A 21,556-nucleotide genomic window follows, 5' to 3' on the forward strand; every position below is an offset into this window, starting at 1 on the left:
ATGTCACAATAAAGACGTAACTTTTAATGAATAAAATAAAACGGCCATGAATGAGAGCATGTTGGAAATAAAAGCGCCATTTATTTCTCTTTCTATGTTTATTTAAAGTCGCGTTCAGCCGTTCTCTCACTGAGTTGTTGCTCCAGCATATAGGCTAGTCACTGTATGTAAACAAGAGTGATTCGTTTAAAACTCCTTAAATTATATTAACATCTGCTATATAACATTTAACATTATATAACAATTCAATGTTTTATAATAAACATCGAATTGATTACAGCTCCGTGAAAATGAATTATTATGCCTATCTCCGCGAGACGTGTAAGTTAAACACAGAGATGAAAACAGCGCTCTGTCATCAGCATTTCATAGACTGACACAAACATTAATTTTGATACCGTACTTGATGAGATTGACTTTAAGAAAAATAAACAAACCCGCAAATTCATCAGCTTTTACAATGTTTGCATATTTCAGAGAATATTCACTCTTTAGTCGATTAAACACATAAACCTTTTAAAACTGTAGTTTAAAATGAATGCTTATATTTATGCTCATAGTTATGGGGAGTTGATAGACTCAATTTTTAAAAAGTGTTCCCTTCATCTCAGGGCTATGAGACTCTGGGACTTTTCCTAAATAATCTATCTAAACATGCACAAAAAAATCTGGGCTTGATTTGGTTGTTCTAAAGGTGTGTAAAAATTTGTTTTACCGTTTAAGTCCCTCTGGGTCAGATTGACCCCACATTGAAAATGAATGGGAAAATGTAAAAAAGTATTTTTTTCACTTTTATTGTCAAAACAAAATAAACTAAATCCAGTATAAATCTGAACATTTCTACATTTATATCACGGTCTGGTCCTAGAGCATAAACACAAAGTGAAACAAACTTTCTATCTCATACACACACACGTACACACACAAACACACATGTATGTGACTGCAACAGAAAGTATTTTTATTGAAAATGGCAAATAAAATAAAACAAAAATGGCATAAATCTGAAAATTTTTCATACATAAATGAAGAACTAATACTAGAGCACAAATGCAATATGGAGCAAGCATGTTCACTCACACACGCACAAACGCACAAAAACAAGTGTATGGGGCATTTTTTAGATTTTAGCAATGAATGGGAAACTGTAAAAAAATGCTTTTTTCCCCCCATTTTGTTTGTAAAAAAAAACCCCAACTAAATCAAGTATAAATCTGAAAATTTCTACATTTATATCAAGGTCTAGTCCTAGAGCATAAACACAAAGTGGAACAAACTTTCTATCCCATACACACACACACGTACATACACACACAAACACACACATGTATGTGACTGCAACAGAAAGTATTTTTATTGAAAATAGCAAATAAAATAAGCAAAAATGACAAATCTGAAAAATTTTCAGACATAAATGAAGAACTAATACTAGAGCACAAATGCAATATGGAGCAAGCATGTTCACTCACACACACGCACGCACAAAAACGAGTGTATGGGGCATTTTTTAGATTTTAGCAATGAATGGGAAACTGTAAAAAATGCTTTTTTTCCCCACTTTGTTTGTAAAAAAATCTACTAAATCAAGTATAAATCAGAAAATTTCTACATTTATACCAAGGTCTGGTTCTAGAGCATAAACACAAAGTGGAACAAACTTTCTATCTAATACGCACACACACACAAACAAACACACTTCTTCACTCCTGTTCATTACTGTTTATTGGTGCTGTTGTTTTGTTTTGTTTTCTATTGTGTTGTGTTTTATTTACATTTCTAAAATTAATTTCTTGTTCTAAAAAATAAATCATTTGTGATAAATATTTTTCTGAAATAAATATGTGACTACAGTCTTTTAGTGGCAACTTGTGACATTTCTGTATGTATAATAATTTGCAAAAGCAAATAATTCAAAATATATCAGAAAACAACAAAAATATTTTATTAGAATTTACTTCTAAAGTAAATTAAAAAAATTTTTTTTTAAACATTTTAGAATGTTTAAATATAGATTCACAAACTGTATATCATAAAATTGTGAGAAGTTGAAGTCTCAAGAAAAATGAAGTGAAAGTGAAATTAGTCCCTATATGGACCTCTAGTGAATAATGTGCTCATTGCACTTAAGATCTTAAATAATAAATACTAACGTTTTTCGACAAACCTGCAGATGGCAGTATTCTATCCCTAACACACAGAGCAATGTACAGAGCAATTCATTTTCCATGAGCCAATTAATTGAGCAATTAATTTTCCATGAGCCAATTTATGGAATAGTTAAGGAATTGTGCAGTAAATAGGTAAAAAACTACAAAATATCCACAAAAACACAGCATAAATGAATAGATGAGAAGTAAATAAAAAAAAATGATATATAGTTTGCCATATCAATTTTTTATATTTCCTTATGCAATTGCTCTGTAAATGTTTGGGGTCTATCTGACCCCAAGGGACTTAAACGTGAACCCTACTTGAGGGACGATCAAGGGTTAAAAAGCTCAGTTCAGTGCTGTTGCTGTAATTTAAAAAACAGAAATAACACAATAAGTTAATATTGGTTCTATATATCAGCTATTGGCACATAAACATGCAAAAAATCTGTATCGTATCGGTTATAAAAGATCAATATCGGTCGATCACTACTCTCCATTATGATGTCGGTCAGTCGTCACGGCACAGCCCTACTGAACATTACGATGAACTTGAATTCACATTAATGAAAGGCATTTAGGAGATTATCCTCACATTTTTCCCGGCCTTAATTTGAGACCGGCCTTTATTTGTTCGTGCTGATCACGCCCCCGGCCACTATCAGAGGCCTGGCGTTTAATTGACTACATGTTTTTATTCGAGAAATTACAATATATTAACTTTTTTTCTTACTCGTTAAAATGTAAAAGTTGTGAGGATGGACAAAACTGTAACTGATATCTGTCTTGCTCCATCAACACTGTGACATGGAGTAAAACTTTTGAGAAACTCAGTAACTCCAAGATAATACTGGAGGAGCTCCAGCTGAACTTAACCTTTTATCAATGATCAGTGGAGTAAAGGTGGCATATTTAATCAGTTAATCATTTAATTTAATCTGAACACTGCTGTGGGTGTTGTGTATGTTTTTGTAGATTATCTGGCTGTATGGTGACAGAGGAAGGCTGTTGTTATCTGGCTTCAGCTCTGAGTTCAAACCCCTCACACCTGATAGAGCTGGATCTGAGCTACAATCACCCAGGACAATCATTAGTCAAGCTGCTCTCTGATCCAAACTACAGACTGGACAAACTCAAGTATGTTTAACACTAACAATCATCCTGTCATTTGTGTTTTTACATATATGAGCTATAAAGTCATCGAAAACTTGTATGTACATATGCATACAGCACATAATGCATACTATACATATACACACTGCAAAATAAGGATGTGTGTTAAGATAATCTTGATTCAGATCAACAGCTGCTTGTGACTCATAACAGCAGCATTTGAGAAACAGACTCAAGTCTCTGATCCCAAAACATCAATTCAAAAGTTCTTTCTGCTCTAGAAAGTAAATTCCCATTGCTTTTAAAGACATGAAGCAAAAACTGATCCAACTGTGTATTTTGGTATTTATAAAATTAGTATGACATATTTTGTTCTATAGCATGGATCATGGAGGGGAGATCAGGATTGAACCAGGTCCACAAAAATGTAGGACACACACACAAGCACACGCATTAATTGTTGTTTTGTTGTCATAAATGTTTTAATCTTTTCTTTTTGTTTTTTTTTGTTAAGATGCATGTGATCCCACATTGGATTCAAACTTGCTTCCTGATCAGAAATGTAAAGGGTGTCCTCAGGTTGTGTGTAAGAAACCGGGTGAATGCTGTGTATGGGAGCATAAATAGAGCGAGAAGGCTGGTATATATCAGTGACATATAAAGGATGCAGCAGGAAAGGATGGAGTAATGGCTGCTGGTTTGGACTATCGAAACTGGTCTTCCAATAATGCAGATACATTTAGAAACATTCAGCGCTGATATAACTCATTAGACGTGAGGTTTGTACAAAAATAATGATGTAGAACAGAGTTATCACATATCACAATGTATGTAAATTCTGACATGTATAGCCTAGAGATCTTCTTTTAAAAATTTGAAAGAGTTGAAATGACCATAAGTCATTTTTCTTACAATAAAAACAGACTCGATCACCAAACAGAACAAAAGGCTTACTTCTGGGTGATTTTGAGAGGCCAAAACATCTGTCCATTTCTATCCCATTATGGCTCTTTAACCGCAACGTTACGCATCAAAAATAAGTCATCAGCTAAAATAGCACCTTTGTGGAGTGTATCTGCCTTCTGTTCATTTATATAGGCAGCTCTAGGCAGCAGCTTTCACCAAAATCAGTACTCTTATTTGTTACAAGTCTTTGAGATGCGCACCAACAATATATCTATCTCGCGTGCAAACTCAACGAAGGTCTGACTGGGAGGCTTCAAAAAAGTGTCTGAAATTGTGTCTATACGCCCTTTTGGAACTAACTCATAAGACTTTAATAAAGCAGCTTTCACTACCTTAATCTGCAGATTCCTTCATTGATAACAGCACGTAGACTTCTTGTGCCTTACCAGTAATCACACATTGCAGTAGCAATGTCCAACTGTTTTTGGGCTAATTTAAAAGGTTACTTCACCGCTTTTTCATATTAAACTATGTTATTCCCTTAACTAAAACGAGTTGATACATCCCTCTCTCTTCTCAGTGCGTGCACTTAATCTCTCTGACGCACGGTGATGATCTGATAGCATTTAGCTTAGCCCACTAAGCCCAGTTCATTCACTATGGAACCAAACAGAGATCAAGTTAGAAGTACCAAACACCTCCACGTTTCCCCTATTTAAATACAGTTACACGAATAGTTGAACGATCAAGTATGGTGACAAAATAAAACGTGGTACTTCTCTAATCGGATTAAAAAGGAGAACTATAATGTATGGCGGATTAGCACTTTTGGGAGTACTTCAGCTTGGCGCAGTAAAAAGTCCCGGCCGAAACATCTTTCCTCACATCTCCCCCTCACTCTCATTTCTGTCAATAGGGAGATGTGAGGCAAGATGTTTCGGCCGGGACTTTTTACTGCGCCAAGCCGAAGTACTCTCAGAAGTGCTAATCCGCCATACATTATAGTTCTCCTTTTTAATCCGATTAGAGAAGTACCACGTTTTATTTTGTCACCATACTTGATCGTGCAACTACTCGTGTAACTGTGTTTAAATAGGGGAAACGTGGAGGTGTTTGGTACTTCTAACTTGATCTCTGTTTGGTTCCATAGTGAATGAACTGGGCTTAGTGGGCTAAGCTAAATGCTATCAGATCATCACCGCGCGTCAGAGAGATTAAGTGCACGCACTGAGACGAGAGAGGGATGTATCAACTCGTTTAAGTTAAGGGAATAACATAGTTTAATATGAAAAGGCAGTGAAGTATCCCTTTAAGGAAAGATCAACTCTCCATGACAAAAATATGTTTCAGCATCCTTTTCTCAGAATGGGGGAACCATCCTCCAATTTCGGCTGACATCAAGTTCGGTGGTAGCTTTAATGCTCGCGTCCAACTCCATCCACTTTAAAGTAAACTGATATCACACTTTCGTAACTCTTAATTTAGAATTTTTTAACTCTTTCAGTACCAACTCTTTTAAGCAGACGTCAGTCGCACTGACAGAAAGATCAGCCACCTCTTCTCAGACACTATTTTCTAAGGGCATTGCTAAAACACTCAAAAGACTGCCTTTCAGGACGTTGTGCAGGGTTTCTTTTTTTAATTCTTATGCCTAGGAGCTATTTCAACATTATAAGTGTAAGGTCCATCTGTCAGCCCAAAAACAAAATCTAACAGCTTGGTTGAAGGAATTCTGCAGGTAAGCCTTTTCGATATTTCTGTGAAGTTCACTTAATTATTGATATCTAATTTTAACTCTGACTTCATGAATAGTTTGATCTGATTCCAATTGATACAATTTGTATCTTCATTTATCTTCATTGCAACCTTAAATGTTACATTCATGTAATTTCTATTGAAACTTGTATGTCTTGTAATTACACATTTCTAGATATAAAGATGCAATTTAAAACAAACATTGAGCCCAATTTTAATGATCTTAGCTCGTGGTCTGAAGTGAATGGTGCTGGTGCTCTTAGGATGTCCGAATCCACTTATGCTAGTTTAACGATGGGGGGAAATGGCCTTTTAAGTGGTATTTTATTTCATTTATATTTTATATTATTTACTCTATAAGTCTATTCAATACAGTTGTTGTGTGCTGCTTTTTCATAAGGGCACAGAAAAACTATTGTTTTTCTTTTCTTTTTTTCTCCAAAATAGAACAAAATCAATGATTAAGAAATGTTCAGTGCACCGCAGTACAAAAAGCAAGAGACAGGTCTCCTAACGGGCCAAAACTCTCACACTGGGCCCAGATAGCAGGTCATGCTCATTACTGAGCCCTGATACAATGCCCAAACCACCCAGAACAATCGACACTACAGAGCAAAAAAACACTTAAAGGGTTAGTTCACCCAAAAATGAAAATTAGATGTTTATCTGCTGACCCCAGTGCATCCAACATGTAGGTCTGTTTGTTTCTTCAGCCGAACACAAATGAAGATGTTTAACTCTAACCGTTGCTGTGTGCCAGTCATATAATGGGGTGAATGGGTAACAAGTCTATGAGAGGAAAGCATACAAACAAAAATACATGCTTAGGCAACGTGCACAAAAACGCCCGGTGCTCCTGACGACACATTGATTTATTAAGACACAAACCGATCGGTTTCTGTGAGAAACCGAACAGCATTTATGTTGTTATTTTTTTTCCTCATATCCCGACGAGTCTCATCAAGTTTTCCCATCGGCAGTAACTTACGTTAGGTGAGGTCAAGTGATAGATATATATATATATATATATATATAGATATATATATATAGATATATATATATATATAGATATATAGATAGATTCTCATTTGTGCCTGCACAGATCGATCAAATGAGAATTCTACATGGTATATATCTATGATCGCGTCGGTTTTGACCTCACCTAACGAAAGTTACTGCCGATGGGAAAACTTGATGAGACTCGTCGGGATATGAGGTAAAAATATAACATAAATGCTGTTCGAAACCGATCGGTTCATGTCTTAAAGGTCCACTGAAATCAAAATTAAGTTTTTTAGCCTTAAAGTTATGAATAAGCTGGTATGTTACAAAACTATGACAAAATTTGCATTTAGGAGATATAAGCATTCAAAATTTACAGTCTCCCACTTTTGTTCAAACGAATCTGAGATTTTGGTGACATCATCGCAGACTTCCCTTTCTCATCAAATCTTCTGTCCAATCAAAATGCGCTCTAGAATCTAAAGCCCGCCCCCTACCCTGCCGAAGCTAAGGCTGAAATCGGTCATGAGTTGTTAACACACATTTACTAACTTCTACATGGTGAAAGGCACATAGCACACTATATATGTGATAGGAAACCATTCAGTGTAAATATGCTTTAATTTGAGGTGAATAAAGTCTGTTTTCACGTTAGTTTAACGCACCGCAGCCGCGCACACCCCAATGGCTCTGGTCTAAATTTAGATTACAGACACGAGAGCGCAGCACGGATCATATGCGCGAGTCCGCGCAGACAACAAACATATCGACCCATTTGAATTCTGCACAGAATGCTGCATTTCAAAGTGATATGGAGGAGATTATGATGGTAAACAGTGTTAGAGGAAACTGGCTTTACCAAACAGGAAGGTCCGCTCTTGCGCTCTAGTCAAACTGTATATTAACGAAACGCTATTGGCTGTTTCAAAAAAGGGGAGGAGCTGCTAACAGCTGGAGCGGTTTAAGGGGAAATTATGTCAACACATTGAATAATGCGGCGCGTGTCAAGGCACTTCAGTGGGCCTTTAATAAATCAATGTGTCGTCAGGAGCAGCAGGGTTTTTGTGCATGTTGCCTAAGCATGTATTTTTGTTTGTATGTTTTCCTCTCATAGACTTGTTACCTATTCACCCCATTATATGACTGGCACACAGCAATGGTTAGAGTTAAAAATCTTAATTTGTGTTCGACTAAAGAAACACACCTACATGTTGGATGCCCTGGGGGTAAGCAGATAAACATCTAATTTTAGTTTTTGGGTGAACTAACCCTTTAAAACACTGGTAAAACTTTAGCCAGAAGGGTCCAGAATTATGCATTAGTTGCATAAATACACTAGCAATAAATGAGGAACTTAACATATAGTTAAACAAACAACTGTATAAGACATTAATTGCCACATATTCAGTGTTCCTTAAAAGTTTATTTAGGACAAACACCGTTGTTTTGTTTTCTATTTGATTTCACTCACTCTCACTCACTCGCACACTGTGTTTGTGCTTAGGTCTGTAATTGTGTGCATCTTCTTCAGGACTTCATTTTGGCTGCCTGCTTGTGTGTCCTTTAGCTGTTGTTTTCCTTGCTCAAGATCCCGATTGAGGACAGCGAGCTGCTTCAGGAACTCTGTGTCAGGCTTGATGTATCTCACCTTGATGAGATTATCAATGGCATCCTCCACAGTCATGTTATGGTGGATCATGAGGTATGCCAGAAAAAATGTAGGGGCGTAGCTGACACCGTCTGTGCAGTGAATGAACACCTTATCTGTGGAAATAAAAACACACAAGTTAAAAAAGTCTCAAACAGTTTGTCACTCTAGAACACTTGATAAAAGATCTTACTTTCTGTGCTTTTCTTGGCCTTCTGGATGAATTTGGCAGCTTTGTAGAAGTATCCACTGATGTCTGAACCTTGCGATGCAGGCAAGCCACAATAAGAGATGTTCATTCCTCTGTAATAACTCGCCCCTGTATTAACGGCTTCTCTCAGGTCTTTCTCCCATGGCACTCCCAACAACACCCTCAGTTTGGTCTTCACTGCAGCCACATTCAGGACGTGAGTAATACCCAGCTCCTTCAGTCTCATTCGGTCTTTTGCTATCTCTCTGCACAAGAACACAACAGCCTAGATTAGCCTTTCACTAAAGAGGATTTACAATGTAGAAATATACCCTGTTCATTCATGGTGTATATTAGTGTAAATGTGTTGTAGACTTACTCATTTCCAATGAAGATGTTGTTCCAGACCGCAGTGACAGGTCTATGACGCTGTGTGCAGCCCTTCATTCGCTTCTCTAATAGCAAACAGTGCTCTTCTGGAGATTGTTCCTGCTCAGAAGGTTTTGGCACAGAACTGCTTGGACCTGCGAGACACAAGTCATCTGAATCAAACAGATCCAATTCAGGTTTGGTCTCTGGGACACACAAGGACTCAGCCGGCTCCAACGGGAAATAGTTTTTCAAGAAAGCACTCATTGTCATTCCTTTTTCAGGAGAAGCATCCATGCCATTACTGACATTAACCTCCAGACCTCCTGAAGACACAGGTTCAGTCTTAGGAACGCTTCCATCTGGGACACATGGGGGCTCAGACGGATCCAACGGGAAATACTTTTTGAAGAAAGCACTCATTTTCTTCACTTTTTCAGGAGAAGCATCCATGCCATCACTGACGTTAACCTCCCGAACTTCTGCAGACACAGGTTTACTCTCAGGAACGCTTGCATCTGGGACACATGGGGGCTCAGACGGATCCAACGGGAAATACTTTTTGAAGAAAGCACTCATTTTCTTCACTTTTTCTGGAGAAGCATCCATGCCATCACTGACGTGAACGTCCGGACCTTCTGCAGACACAGGTTTACTCTCAGGAACTCTTGCATCTGGGACAAATGGGGGCTCAGACGGATCCAACGGGAAATACTTTTTGAAGAAAGCACTTATTTTCTTCTCTTTAGTACTTTCTGAAAAAAGAAGAACACAAATATGTCATTAGAAACAGCATCAAAAATGAATTATTTGTCCAACTTGAAAGAAATGTCATTTTTCATTTGTTCTACACACACACAGTTCAGTAATTTACAGGAGTGAAGACCGCATTCACAAAAACTATACGCAGTGTGTCGGAACTGAACTGCACAACTACTTGTTAAATTACATTAAATGCGGTCGTCACTCCTAAAACTTCACAGTGTGTGTGGACATTGTAATGTTGCGTCTCAAATGCTCTGTTGACATTCACCTCTTTTTGGGCTGTTCTTTTTGATCCCACTGCTGTTCCCTGCCCAGTCGACGCTAACCAGATTCACTTCAGGTTCAGGAGTTGGCTCTGGAACAGCCGGAGCCATCCCAAAAAGCATTGGGAAGAATCCACTCATTTTTCTCTCCATCCACTCAGTAGTACGTTCTGAAAAAACAAATAATATGTTATTAGAAACACCTCAAACCACAGATTAGTCATGAATTATTAGTCTGACTGGAAAGACATTTCTGTTGGCATCTTATTCATTCTGTACACACACCGTTCAGTAATTTACAGGAGTGACAACTGCATTTACAAAAATTATACGCAGTGCTGGAACCGAACTGAACAACTAGTTGTTAATGATGTACGATGAAAGATGATAGATGATAAGACCAGCCTTGACTAATTAGTGTTGACAAATCTTCAAGCAAATCAGCTGAAAAACCCATCAACATTACACCAGTACACATTAAAAACGGCATAAACTTGATTGCTATATGAGCCAAACTTAATTAAAAATGAAAATAAAAACAAACTGCTTATAATAAGTGAACATGGCAACACTGCAAGAATGCACTCTGTGAAGTTTCAGGAGCGAGTCGTGATCGGTACACACATGGAATGATCATTTTGGGGACTCACTCCTGCATTTAAATGCATTTATCACTCCTGAAACTTCACAGTGTGTGCGTAGACATTGTAATGTTGACTCTAAAATGCTCTGTTGACATTCACCTCCTGGGCCGCTCATTTCAGGAGAAGCCTTCATGCCATCACTGCCATCCACCTTCTGATCTTCTGCAGACACAGGTTCAGTCTCCGGGACAAACGTGGGCTCAGACGGATCCACTGGAAAATATTTTTGGAAGAAAGCACTCATTTTCTTAATTTTTTCAGCATCCATATCACCACTGACGTTTACATTCTGACCTTCTACAGACACAGGTTCAGTCTCAGGAACGACTGCATCTGGGACACACAAATCCTTGGGTTCGACCAGATCCATTTCAGGTTCCATCTCAGGATCACACAAAGGCTCAGCCGGATCGATTGGAAAATACTTTTGGAAGAAAGCACTTATTTTCTTCATCACTTTAGTAAAAAAAAGAAGAAAACAAATATGTTATTAGAAACATCATTAAACAAAAATGAATTATTAGTCCAGCTTGAAAGAAATTTCCGTTTGCATTTCATTCGTTCTGCACACTCAGTTCAGTAATTTATGCATTTACAAAAACTATACGCAGTGTGTACGGAACAACTTTTTGTTATTAATGTTAAATGGGGTCGGGTCGTCACTCCTGAAACTTCACAGTGTGTGCATGGCCATTGTAATGTTGCGTCTCAAATGCTCAGTTGACATTCACCTCTTTTTGGGCAGTTCTTTTCGTTCTCTGGCCCTTCTTCTGGCCAGCGGACAGTAACCAGATTCACCTCAGGTTCAGGTTCAGGAGCCGAATCCATCCAAAAAAGCTTTTGGATGAATCCACTAATTTTTCTCACCATCCACTCTGTGGTACTTTCTGAAATTAAATAATATGTTATTAGAAACATCTCAAACCACAGATTAGACATGAATTATTAGTCTGACTGGAAAGACATTTCTCTATTGTGAGTTTGCGTCCTACATTTCTGACTTTTTTTCTCAGAACTGCGAGATTTAAACTCACAATTGCATGCTATAAAGTCTGTGTGAGATAAGTCACAAATACCTTTTTTATTTTTTTTGTTATAAAGTCTCAATTCTGAGAAAAATCATTAGTCTTTTTCCCCCTCAAAATTGGACATTATAACTGGCAACTGTCTGCATTGTCACACTTCTCAGAAAATAATTATTGAATTGTTTTTATGATCCCAGATGCCTCTTATTTTGTTAAAAAATAAAATGAAATACATATTCTGCTAGGGGTATGAAACTTATGAGCAAGATCTTAGGATGCTTTTGCAGACTGTCAGGGGCGTTAGTCGTTAAGTGTGTCCCCGTCCTTTACCTGGACCCATCCTATTCCAAGCTTCGCAATTCCCTGGCACACCGAGAACACCAGATTGGATCGTTCTGTTTGTTTGACACTTTATTCCCCATTTTGAACAATTAATTATTATTTATGTAAATAAACACCTCTTTGAGGCCTGACACCACACCCACTGTCTAGTTTGCTTCACCCCCCACAACAATAAAACCACAATCATTGAAATACATAATGAAGAGCTATACACTATGAAGAAACTATATCAAATATCAAAAACCCAAACTACACAAAAGACATCAGTGAATACTAAAAGCACGTCTGCAGTTCTCAGAGGATATTTAAAAACAGACACACATTCAGATGTGCTAATATCAATTGGAAAACTATTCCATTATTTCGGAGCCCTCTGCAAATCTCCTTTAGTTTTATATCTAGTTCTTGGTACATCATGATCTCAGACATCTCCCTGCTTCATAAGGTCTCATGAGCTCAGTTAAATAGGTCAGCAATCAAATCTTAAAACCAACCCTTATAGGCAAACAATGCACATCAATACAAATCATGTAGGCTATTCATTTAAGCAGAAATTATCTCATGAAAACAGTTATTGTTATAATTTGTGCTCATCATAATGATTACAGTAAGTTATATAAAGTTGTGAGAGGTGCATGTTGAGCATTCACCTGTCGGGCTGTCCTCGGGGGTTGTACAGGTACAGGTTGGGCGCTTCATCATATCGATGTCGATCTGCAGATCCTCGCCCTCTAAAGCAGCGCGAGTGACTGACAGGCACTCATCCGAGTCCACCTGCAGCTGTGCGGTTATGTCGCCCGGTGAGCACCCGAGGAGCTCGTAGATGCCGTCGGTGACCATAAAGTCCACCTGCACATTCTCCTCATCCGGGACCCAGACACTGTCAATGCAGCACAGCTCGCCGTTCACATACACCTCCAGAGACACTTCTCTTAAGTTCGAGTTTGAAGACATTTTTTTTGTATGCTGATTAAACGAAATCAAACGGAAACGGGTGATATCAGGTCAGATGTACAAAACTATTTGTGATGCACAGCACAATGTGTGTGACTGTACAGTCTGAGTCTATAATCTGTGAGTATGCACGTGCTGAATATAGTAGTCTCTGTATGAAATGATGGTGCTTGTAAAGTTTTTTCTAAAGTTAGTGTCGGTAGGTTATTTGCTGTAAAATATCGGTAGTCAGATGTGTAGCTCAAAATCGCTCGGATTATCGCTGTGCTGAAGAAACCGCGGGTGAGTGTTTATAGTAACTTAAGTGCCGTCTGTGACGCAAGTGCTGTCTGTGACGCAATCATACACGACGCTCCATGGTTGCCACAGTAACGGATTGATTGAAAGTTGCAGACTGAATCGATTTCAATCACTTTAGAGATGGGTTATAATAACAATATATTTCAGGCAGTATTTGCGATGCAAACTCTCTAGAGCCACAATATCATAGAATGTAGGTAGCACTATAAAAAAAAAAATTAACCAAATGTAATTTTGAAGGCTGAATTAAAATGTGGTGATAAAACATGATCATGTTAATGCTTCTGAAAGGCCAAGAGTATGAAGTATTTCTGAAGTAATTCTGTTCTGAAGATCGTTTAACACCCTTACCCAAATGCCATTTAAAACAATAGGATGGAATATTGCGGTGTCGTTTCATTTAAAGTTTTCCAAATAAATTTACACAAAATAACGATTTTGTAAACATTTGCGTTCCCTGCAAAATATGTGTGCCAAATAATCTCATTGTTTTCTTTAAAATTACTAAGTAATTACTAATGGAAGAGATACAATTACAGAATGAACTATCTTCTGAAAAATATATGAAAAAAGGGTATTATGTAGGCTATATATCATTTGTTTTAAATCTTCAAAATGAAACTTCATTTTTGATCCTTTTTTTTCAACACTGAGGGTGCGTTCACACTTGTAGTTCGGTTTGTTTGGTTCGTTTGGTCCGGACCAAAGAACAAAAACAAAACATATAGTCCTGGTCCGCTTAGCGTTCACACTGGCATTTTTAACAGCGAACCTAAAGTTACTGAACCAAAGGCACAGGGAGACGCTCACAACCTGATTGGTCGGCTTATATGACGTAGGAGCTCGTTTACCGAACATTCAAAACAATGATGTGTGCGGATTACACGCGCGGGCATTTTATGCGTGTACATATGGCATTATTTTTTACCAGAGAACGCATGAAGAGCTCATGAAATGTTCAAAACAATGCTGTGTGCCGGATTAAACGCGATCATTTTATGCGTGTACATGTGGCATTATTTTTACCCGCTGAGAACTCATGAAGAGCTCATAAAATGTTCAAAACATTCAAAACAGCTCCAGGATTTCCTCCGTTGTGCAGAAAAGAGACGGCCGTTCTGTCGTCTGTACCTGCTAATAATGGGCAACACAGGAACTTTGATGAGAAGAGCCAGGTGTGCTTTTTGTGTGTTTTTTCTAGCATTTTCGAAACATGCTCGTCGGACCAAATATTGATGAGGCACTTCCTCGTTGCTACACGTTTGCCCTCTAACGTTAAAGTTACTCATTTTGGATACACCGATCTTTCCGCGTCGTCAAATCAGCTGTATTATGCGTCGCATCTTGACATTACGTCTGGTTTTTGGTCCGTTTACATGTCTTTGGTCCGTGTTGTGTTCATATATCAATCGAACCGCACCAGAGTTCGTTTGGAAGCGGACTGAGACCCATCTTTTTAGCGGTCTCGGTCCGCTTGTTTGGTGCGCACCAGAGTTCGGGTGGCAGCGTTCACATATGTTCAAATTAACCGCACTAAACGAGCAACCGCACCAGGGTTCGTTTTAATCGAACCAAACATGACAAGTGTGAACGCACCCTGAATCTAATACTAGGCAACACATTTAACTATTAAAAATGTGTAGGCCTATAGCTTGAGCTCAGGTAACAATGGCAAGGCGTCTTGACTTTTATTAATTCACAGGATATTAATTATTGATGTCAACAACTCAATTTTAACCAGTAAAATCTCTCATTCTTGATATCAGGAATTCACTAGTGAAATGCCCCCATAGGCTGCCATTCAAACTGAATTGTTGATATCAACAATTAGCATTTCTTATATTAAGAATTCAATTCCTGATATCAATTTAATTTAAGATATCTAAAATGGCTTTCTTAACAATCACATTCATGATCAGACATTGTCACTAGTGGTAATTGAATTGTTGATATAACAAAAAATAAAATTTTTAGTGTTAGCAATTAAATTCCTGATATTAACAATTGATTTTGAATGGTGATTTCACTAGTGAAAATACAATTATTGATATCAAGAATTTGAGTTTTTAGTTGAAATTCAATTAATGATATCAAGGTAATGAATGAATACATGGCTTGCCATAGGTAGGCCTAACTGTAAATTTCATTTCTAACCAGAAGATGGATGCATGTGATTTTAAAAGCAAGTCAATTAATTCCTTTTTCCCTTACATTCTAAAGAATTTGTTGGTTATATGTTCAAATAATAAATATTTGTGACAAAAAAAGCACTCTATATGAAGACAAGGTGTATTTTAATAAAAATACAAAACCATTTTTCATTTTAAAGAAGACTGAAGCCTCAGGTAAAAGTGTGTGTGTGTGTGTGTGTGTGTGTGTGTGTGTGTGTGTGTGTGTGTGTGTGTGTGTGTGTGTGTGTGTGTGTGTGTGTGTGTGTGTGTGTGTGTGTGTGTGTGTGTGTGTGTGTGTGTGTGTGTGTTATAATTTAATTTATTAAACTATTGTATAAATTATGGACCAAACAAAACTGATAAGATAAATAAATGCCAACCATGTGCATTATTTATCTTAATATTTGGTGTTTGACTTCTCATCTTATGTCTGGTAAATTGTGAATGAACTAATATGTGAATGTTGAAAGTTGCCATATTTTATTGAGGGAGGAGGACACTGTTTGGGTCTAGTTTTCTGAAGTAAATAAATAATATAAAAATAAAATGAACCCTCTTATTGACTTGGTCAGTCTTGACCCAGGGGCAGAATATAACAATTTATTTAAAATCCATATGCAAATGGGTTAAGAACATTTACAAAATACAAAACACATCATTTATTTTTGTCAGATTTATAAAAAAAAACATTTTTTTTAATTAAATATAAAATTATTCAAATGATAAATAGATTGAAATGAATCAATAATACAATTTAAATAAGTACACTATAGTGAGTAAAGATGTTTTCCACATGTGGTTTTTCTGGAAGAGCATTTGTAGGAGCATCGCTCAATGGATCTGGGACGCAAATTATGACTTTCTCCAAAAAATGATAGGTGAGAACCTGCTGTTATAGTCTATAATATAATATATGGACTCATTTCAGGCTGTTCTGAGATCTATAAATCAGTGCCCTCTGGCCGGACTGTTGCTCAACTCACGAGAGAGAGACATTGAGCCCATCATTTCCATTGATTTTAGTGGCAATGATACTTTCAAGGTATTAGATGCACATAACTCTCTATATAATGCATATAGAAGCTCATTTAAAGGTATAGATCCCCTAAAAATGTAAACGTTTCATATGAATTCCTTCAGTGGGAGAAAAAAGATCTTTCTGCTTGTGACTTTCATATTGACCAGCAGAGGACGCACTAACCTAAAATATACAGGATTTAACAACACTGATAGATAATTACAATGATGTATATCATTTAAACAGATAAACACATGACAGAAAACCATTATAAACATAATTTTACTATATTTATGAGCTCTGTAACAGCAGGAGAGATCATTCCCATTCATCTTAAGGGTTTCTCCGCTGGTGAATAAACACACCTGAAGGAAAAGATTTTATTGAATAACTTTATTTCTACTGAAATGTCTGTCTAATCCTTTTAATGAAGTATGGATTTTAATGGATAATAAAGCCATATTATGACCTCTTCCATAATATAGGCCTAGGCTCCATGTTTGAACATTGTGATAGTAAAACATAATTATAAAATCTTTAAAATGAGCCAATCGTTCTCAAGTCTGTCTCTTTTAAAGCGTTTGACTGCTTTCCCTGTCTGACTGGAGCAAATATCAATCATATCAAGTGACACTAGCGCTGTCAGTCATTGCCAATGTTTAACTGACTGGTTTACTGTATCTATACGTATTTATTTGGTTATTGACTGGCTGATTTATTGATTCATCTTCTTGCCATGAAACCGTCAGTGCGGACTTAGCACATCAATCCTACAGGCTTATAATAACCAAATCATCTTGCTAACAGCTCAATAGTTTTGAGATCAATTTCAACTGCAGGTCATTAGTAAAACAAAAGCTTCATCAGTTCTGATGTTACAGATCATGTGATCTTGATTCTCTCTGTATTTGTAAAATTATTATCTAAAGATCATACAACGGTCCGTGGATATGACATCTGAGGCTGACACTAAGTTTAGTTTAATTATTATAGATAATCTTACATTATATTACAACTTATGTTGTCATCTGGCTTCATGACATGACATGCTATTGCATTTGTGTTATGTACTTGCAATAAATGTGAAAAGACGGATGTGACGGCTTGAGTAGACTCCCAGATGTGCTCGACTGCAACAACCCTTCCTCTTCTATAAAGCAGCCCAACATGGGCCCACCTCCTTTGTTGTGTGTCCCCGGGGGCGGGGTTTATGTAAATTTTAGGGTTAGTGATGTCACTAACCTGTGAAGAAGCTCGTTGTAGTCCCACCAGTCATTTGTTGTAGTCCTTAAAGGGGGGGTGAAACACTCAGTTTCAGTCAATCTCATGTCAATCTTGAGTACCTATAGAGTAGTATTGCATCCTTCATATCTCCGAAAAGTCTTTAGTTTTATTATATTTATAAAAGAAATATGGGCTGTACCAAGTCTTTCCGGGAAAAACCGAGCGCCTGGAGGCGTATTGTGTGGGCGGAGCTAAAGAATCACGAGCGCGCAAAGCGGTGACGACCTCAAGCGTGGAGAAACTCATGGCTATCTCAGCTAATACAGATAATTATCCAGAATCATTCGGAGGCTGAAATAAATTGAACAGGAGAAACGGCAACAGCAGGACGTCCGTCTCTGTGGTATGTACTGTATTTACTCTTTGCACGTCAGACTAGTGTACATAGAACAACACAATAGAGTCCAGTCCGTTAGCGCATTTGAATGACGAAGCACGCGATCGTGTCGTTTACTGATGTTTACTCACGCGACGAGCCAACAGCAGAGACATTTGAAGCAGTTTTAACGTTACTCAGACAGCAGTGACCGTGGAGATCCGCGATGTTGTGAAGCTTCCCGTCATTTCTGCATTCAAATCGGTTCAAATGCAGCGCTGCCTTCTCGGAATGCTGTGCTGAAGCGTTGAAGTCGCTCGACGTCATCCATAGGAATAAAGTGGAGCGCGGCGCCTGGAATGACTGGATCTGCAGCTGAGAGTGTTTATGGGCGTGCATTTCCTCTCTCGCTCTAGTCACGCACGCGCGCACCCTACCGGGAGAAGAGCCCGTACGGCCCATACAAGGACCTTCCGCTCTTATTAACGTCAAGTCGAGCCATACTCGTAAAAAACTCTCCGAAACTTGTGAGAAACCGGAAGCCGGAGTATTTTTAACACAGAAATACTCCATCAAACGTCCAACATTAGTTTTTGAAACTTTGTCTATGTTTAGGATGGGAATCCAAGTCTTTAACAGTGTAAAAAGCTCAGTATGCATGAAACAGCATTTCACCCCCCCCCCCCCCCCCCCATTTAAAAAGCGATTTCTTTTAAAGAAAATATCTCCCTTTGCTTTTGTACATTAAGCGTCGTCACTTTACAGATGTTGTTAATGCTCAAACAGCGACGTTACACACTAACTAAAGTTAAAAAAGTGAGCTGGACTATGACACTATTTTCTTCTAGAGCTGCTGTACAGCCGAAACACACATTGTCACATTAATGTATCACTGTAAATCTGCTTTGATACAATTGGTATTGTAAAAGCACTATATAAAGGAAGGTGACTTAACTTGACTTGACTACAATCTTGCAGTCTTCTGCTCAGTTAGTGCTATAGTTTCTGGTCTCACCAGATCACACCAGTCAATGGACTGCCCATCCCAGAGCTGACTCTCACTCTTGTCACTGGTTCTGGTTGCTGAAATACACCTTGGCGCTGATTGCTTGACCTGCTCGCCGTTGACCTTGGTACTGATTTGCCTGTTTATACTGCTGTTCGCCTCATAATGACCTTCTCGCATGTCTGACTCCTCTGTTGTCTTCCTGGATCTGATCACTATATGGACTGTCTCTGGTCTGACCCTTCCCCTGTCTTAAACCACTATCGGATTTTGTTAATATCTAATCTTTTCTGTTTGAAGTGCTAATAAAGACAGAGTTAAGCATCTGATTTTGTGCCCGTCCTTCCAGTAAACCTGAAATGTTTGGTCTTGCCATGCATGGATACAAATGATGCTCACATTCCTGATATCCGTCATGCAGCAGTTCCGTAAGTATCATGGGTGAGATCCCACCCGTAAGGGCTCAGAGTTGAACACCTTGACCATTTCCATCAGGGCCCGCTCAGATCTAATTCAGAGACTGGTCATGTGACAACCCGGGCATTTTGCAGGTTCATATGTCAAGGTGCAGAGAAAGGGAAAGCAAAACTGTTGTTGTTTGGTGACTTTACTGGAAGTTCTAACAAAACAACACAAGATGTGACATGTTTTGTCTAAGTTGATGAGAATGACAGATGAGACTGACATTGGAGATATGCATCTCTATAATCCTCTGTATGTTCATTACAATTATGATTCAACATTCTGAAATGTTTTAAAGTTTTTTGTGCTGGTGTCCTCAGAAAGAGACTAAAGAGACACGAGAATAAATGAGCCGGAAATTTCATACAAAACAATATGTTGAAGAACCTGTCTTAATACACACGAAAGCTCTTTGTGGTGCGAGCACCTGCTTCACCTGTCTGTGTTAACATGTTGGGAATGGTCACACATAAACTTGTTAGAGCTCCATTCAAAGGATATAGTAGCATATAGATAGTATTTAACACAATAGCCAATAAAAGCACTGATCCAGAAGATATTCTAAACTATTAGACATACAGTCTAAACTATCTTTATGTCTTTATTTCAGTGGCATAAACGTATAAAATATCCATCATTGCCTATTTGCATGGTGTCATGGCATGCATTAAGTAAATTGTAAATGTAAGAGTACATCAGCATCAGCTTTTAAATCTAAGTGGTATTTTAACATTTTTAGTTGTACAATACAAACAATATTTATTAAAGAACAATGATATACAAATTAGGAAGTTGGGAGTGTGCGATTATGAATTAAAACATTTCTATGCATTATCAGAAATATTGATTCTTAAAGATGCCAAGCAATACTATCTTGTCTTAAACTCTCTACATTACTGCATTCTGAACTCCTTGCATATAATTATAGTTGCCTCTGGCAAAATTACTACTTTAATCATAACCATAAATCATAAAGATTATACTTTTCCTTTGGTTTTTAATGATAAACAATTCTGAATAAATTATGAATTGTTGATCTACAAGGCTAAATATCTTGTGATCTTGTATTTCTTGCATTGAAAGTATGTTTAATTTGATTTAAAAGTTGTTTCATTAAGCCGTTGAAAGCCATAACAACTTTGGGGCTTTCCTGATAACATTTTGATATCTGCTTACGGAAACAGAGCCAAAGTAATCTGTGATGTGCACTGTTCACTTCGCCAAAGCTTTTAGGTGCATACCATTACCTTTTATAGAAATGTTTCTTTGGGAATTTTGCAGTGGTATGGACATTATATCAGGGCCTCCCATGAAGGTGTCCTCTAGTCTCATGGTTAGTGGAATGCAATGAAAAACACCTGTACACTTAGCTCTCTGGCTGCTGTTTCTTCACTTTCTGTTGTTATTTGGTGCGGATCATCCTCCCCATTTATCTTTTCATAAAATCTGCTTTTGATCAATCTGTGATCAAACATGTTCTCATGAACGTTTTAAAGATTTATAAACTGATGATACGCCCTGAGTTATTCCTACTTCTGTGGGATTTTGGAGGGAGCTCGACTATTTCACCCAGCTGCTATTCTAACCTCAGCGAGTTCAGATTTAGCTGTCCTGGGTAGGCTGGGACATCCAGCACAGCCTCTGGCACTGGGGAGCAGCGGGTCTGCCTCTGCAGCCCACAGCATGCTGCTAAACACCCTAAATGCAGAGTAAAAATAGAGAGCGTTGGTTAGCAGGCCCACAGACAATGCCAACTCTCTCTCTCTCTCTCTCTCTCTCTCTCTCTCTCTCTCTCTCTCTCTCTCTCTCTCTCTCTCTCTCTCTCTCTCTCTCTCTCTCTCTCTCTCTCTCTCTATCAAGAGTGTTGGAGGAA

At 37.9% G+C, this 21,556-nt stretch overlaps 1 protein-coding gene and 1 pseudogene across 2 annotated transcripts; one reads left to right on the plus strand and one right to left on the minus strand.

The window, feature by feature from the left end:
• LOC137090822 (uncharacterized) overlaps positions 1 to 4,729 on the plus strand; it is a 39,369-nt pseudogene extending 34,640 nt beyond the window's left edge.
• A 3,404-nt stretch (positions 4,730 to 8,133) lies between these two features.
• On the minus strand, positions 8,134 to 17,969 carry LOC137090522 (uncharacterized). Of its 2 annotated transcripts, XM_067454478.1 has the most exons (8): positions 17,858 to 17,969; positions 12,823 to 12,952; positions 11,537 to 11,692; positions 10,905 to 11,261; positions 10,167 to 10,331; positions 9,144 to 9,888; positions 8,768 to 9,030; positions 8,136 to 8,690 (listed from the first exon to the last, which is right to left on the minus strand). In XM_067454478.1, the coding sequence occupies exons 2-8, from the start codon at positions 12,872 to 12,874 to the stop codon at positions 8,404 to 8,406; spliced, it is 2,025 nt and encodes a 674-aa protein (XP_067310579.1). In that variant the 5' UTR covers positions 12,875 to 12,952; positions 17,858 to 17,969; the 3' UTR covers positions 8,136 to 8,403. The 2 variants fall into 2 exon arrangements, with proteins under 2 accessions (XP_067310578.1, XP_067310579.1); XM_067454477.1 differs by lacking the exon at positions 17,858 to 17,969 and having other exon boundaries at positions 8,134 to 8,690; positions 12,823 to 13,239.
• Between the last annotated feature and the right edge of the window lie 3,587 nt (positions 17,970 to 21,556).

This window comes from Pseudorasbora parva, chromosome 10 (assembly GCF_024679245.1).
Source record: "Pseudorasbora parva isolate DD20220531a chromosome 10, ASM2467924v1, whole genome shotgun sequence".
Taxonomy (NCBI): domain Eukaryota; kingdom Metazoa; phylum Chordata; class Actinopteri; order Cypriniformes; family Gobionidae; genus Pseudorasbora; species Pseudorasbora parva.

What these genes read in the sequence shown, in the direction of transcription:
- LOC137090522 (XM_067454477.1), bottom strand. Translation starts at nt 13,126, where the DNA reads ATGTCTTCAAACTCGAACTTAAGAGAAGTGTCTCTGGAGGTGTATGTG. An exon ending in TGAAATGAGCGGCCCAGGAG is followed by an intron (nt 10,332 to 10,904) that starts GTGAATGTCAAC and finishes TTGTTTTTTCAG; the next exon opens with AACGTACTACTGAGTGGATG. An exon ending in AAAGAACAGCCCAAAAAGAG is followed by an intron (nt 9,889 to 10,166) that starts GTGAATGTCAAC and finishes TTCTTTTTTCAG; the next exon opens with AAAGTACTAAAGAGAAGAAA.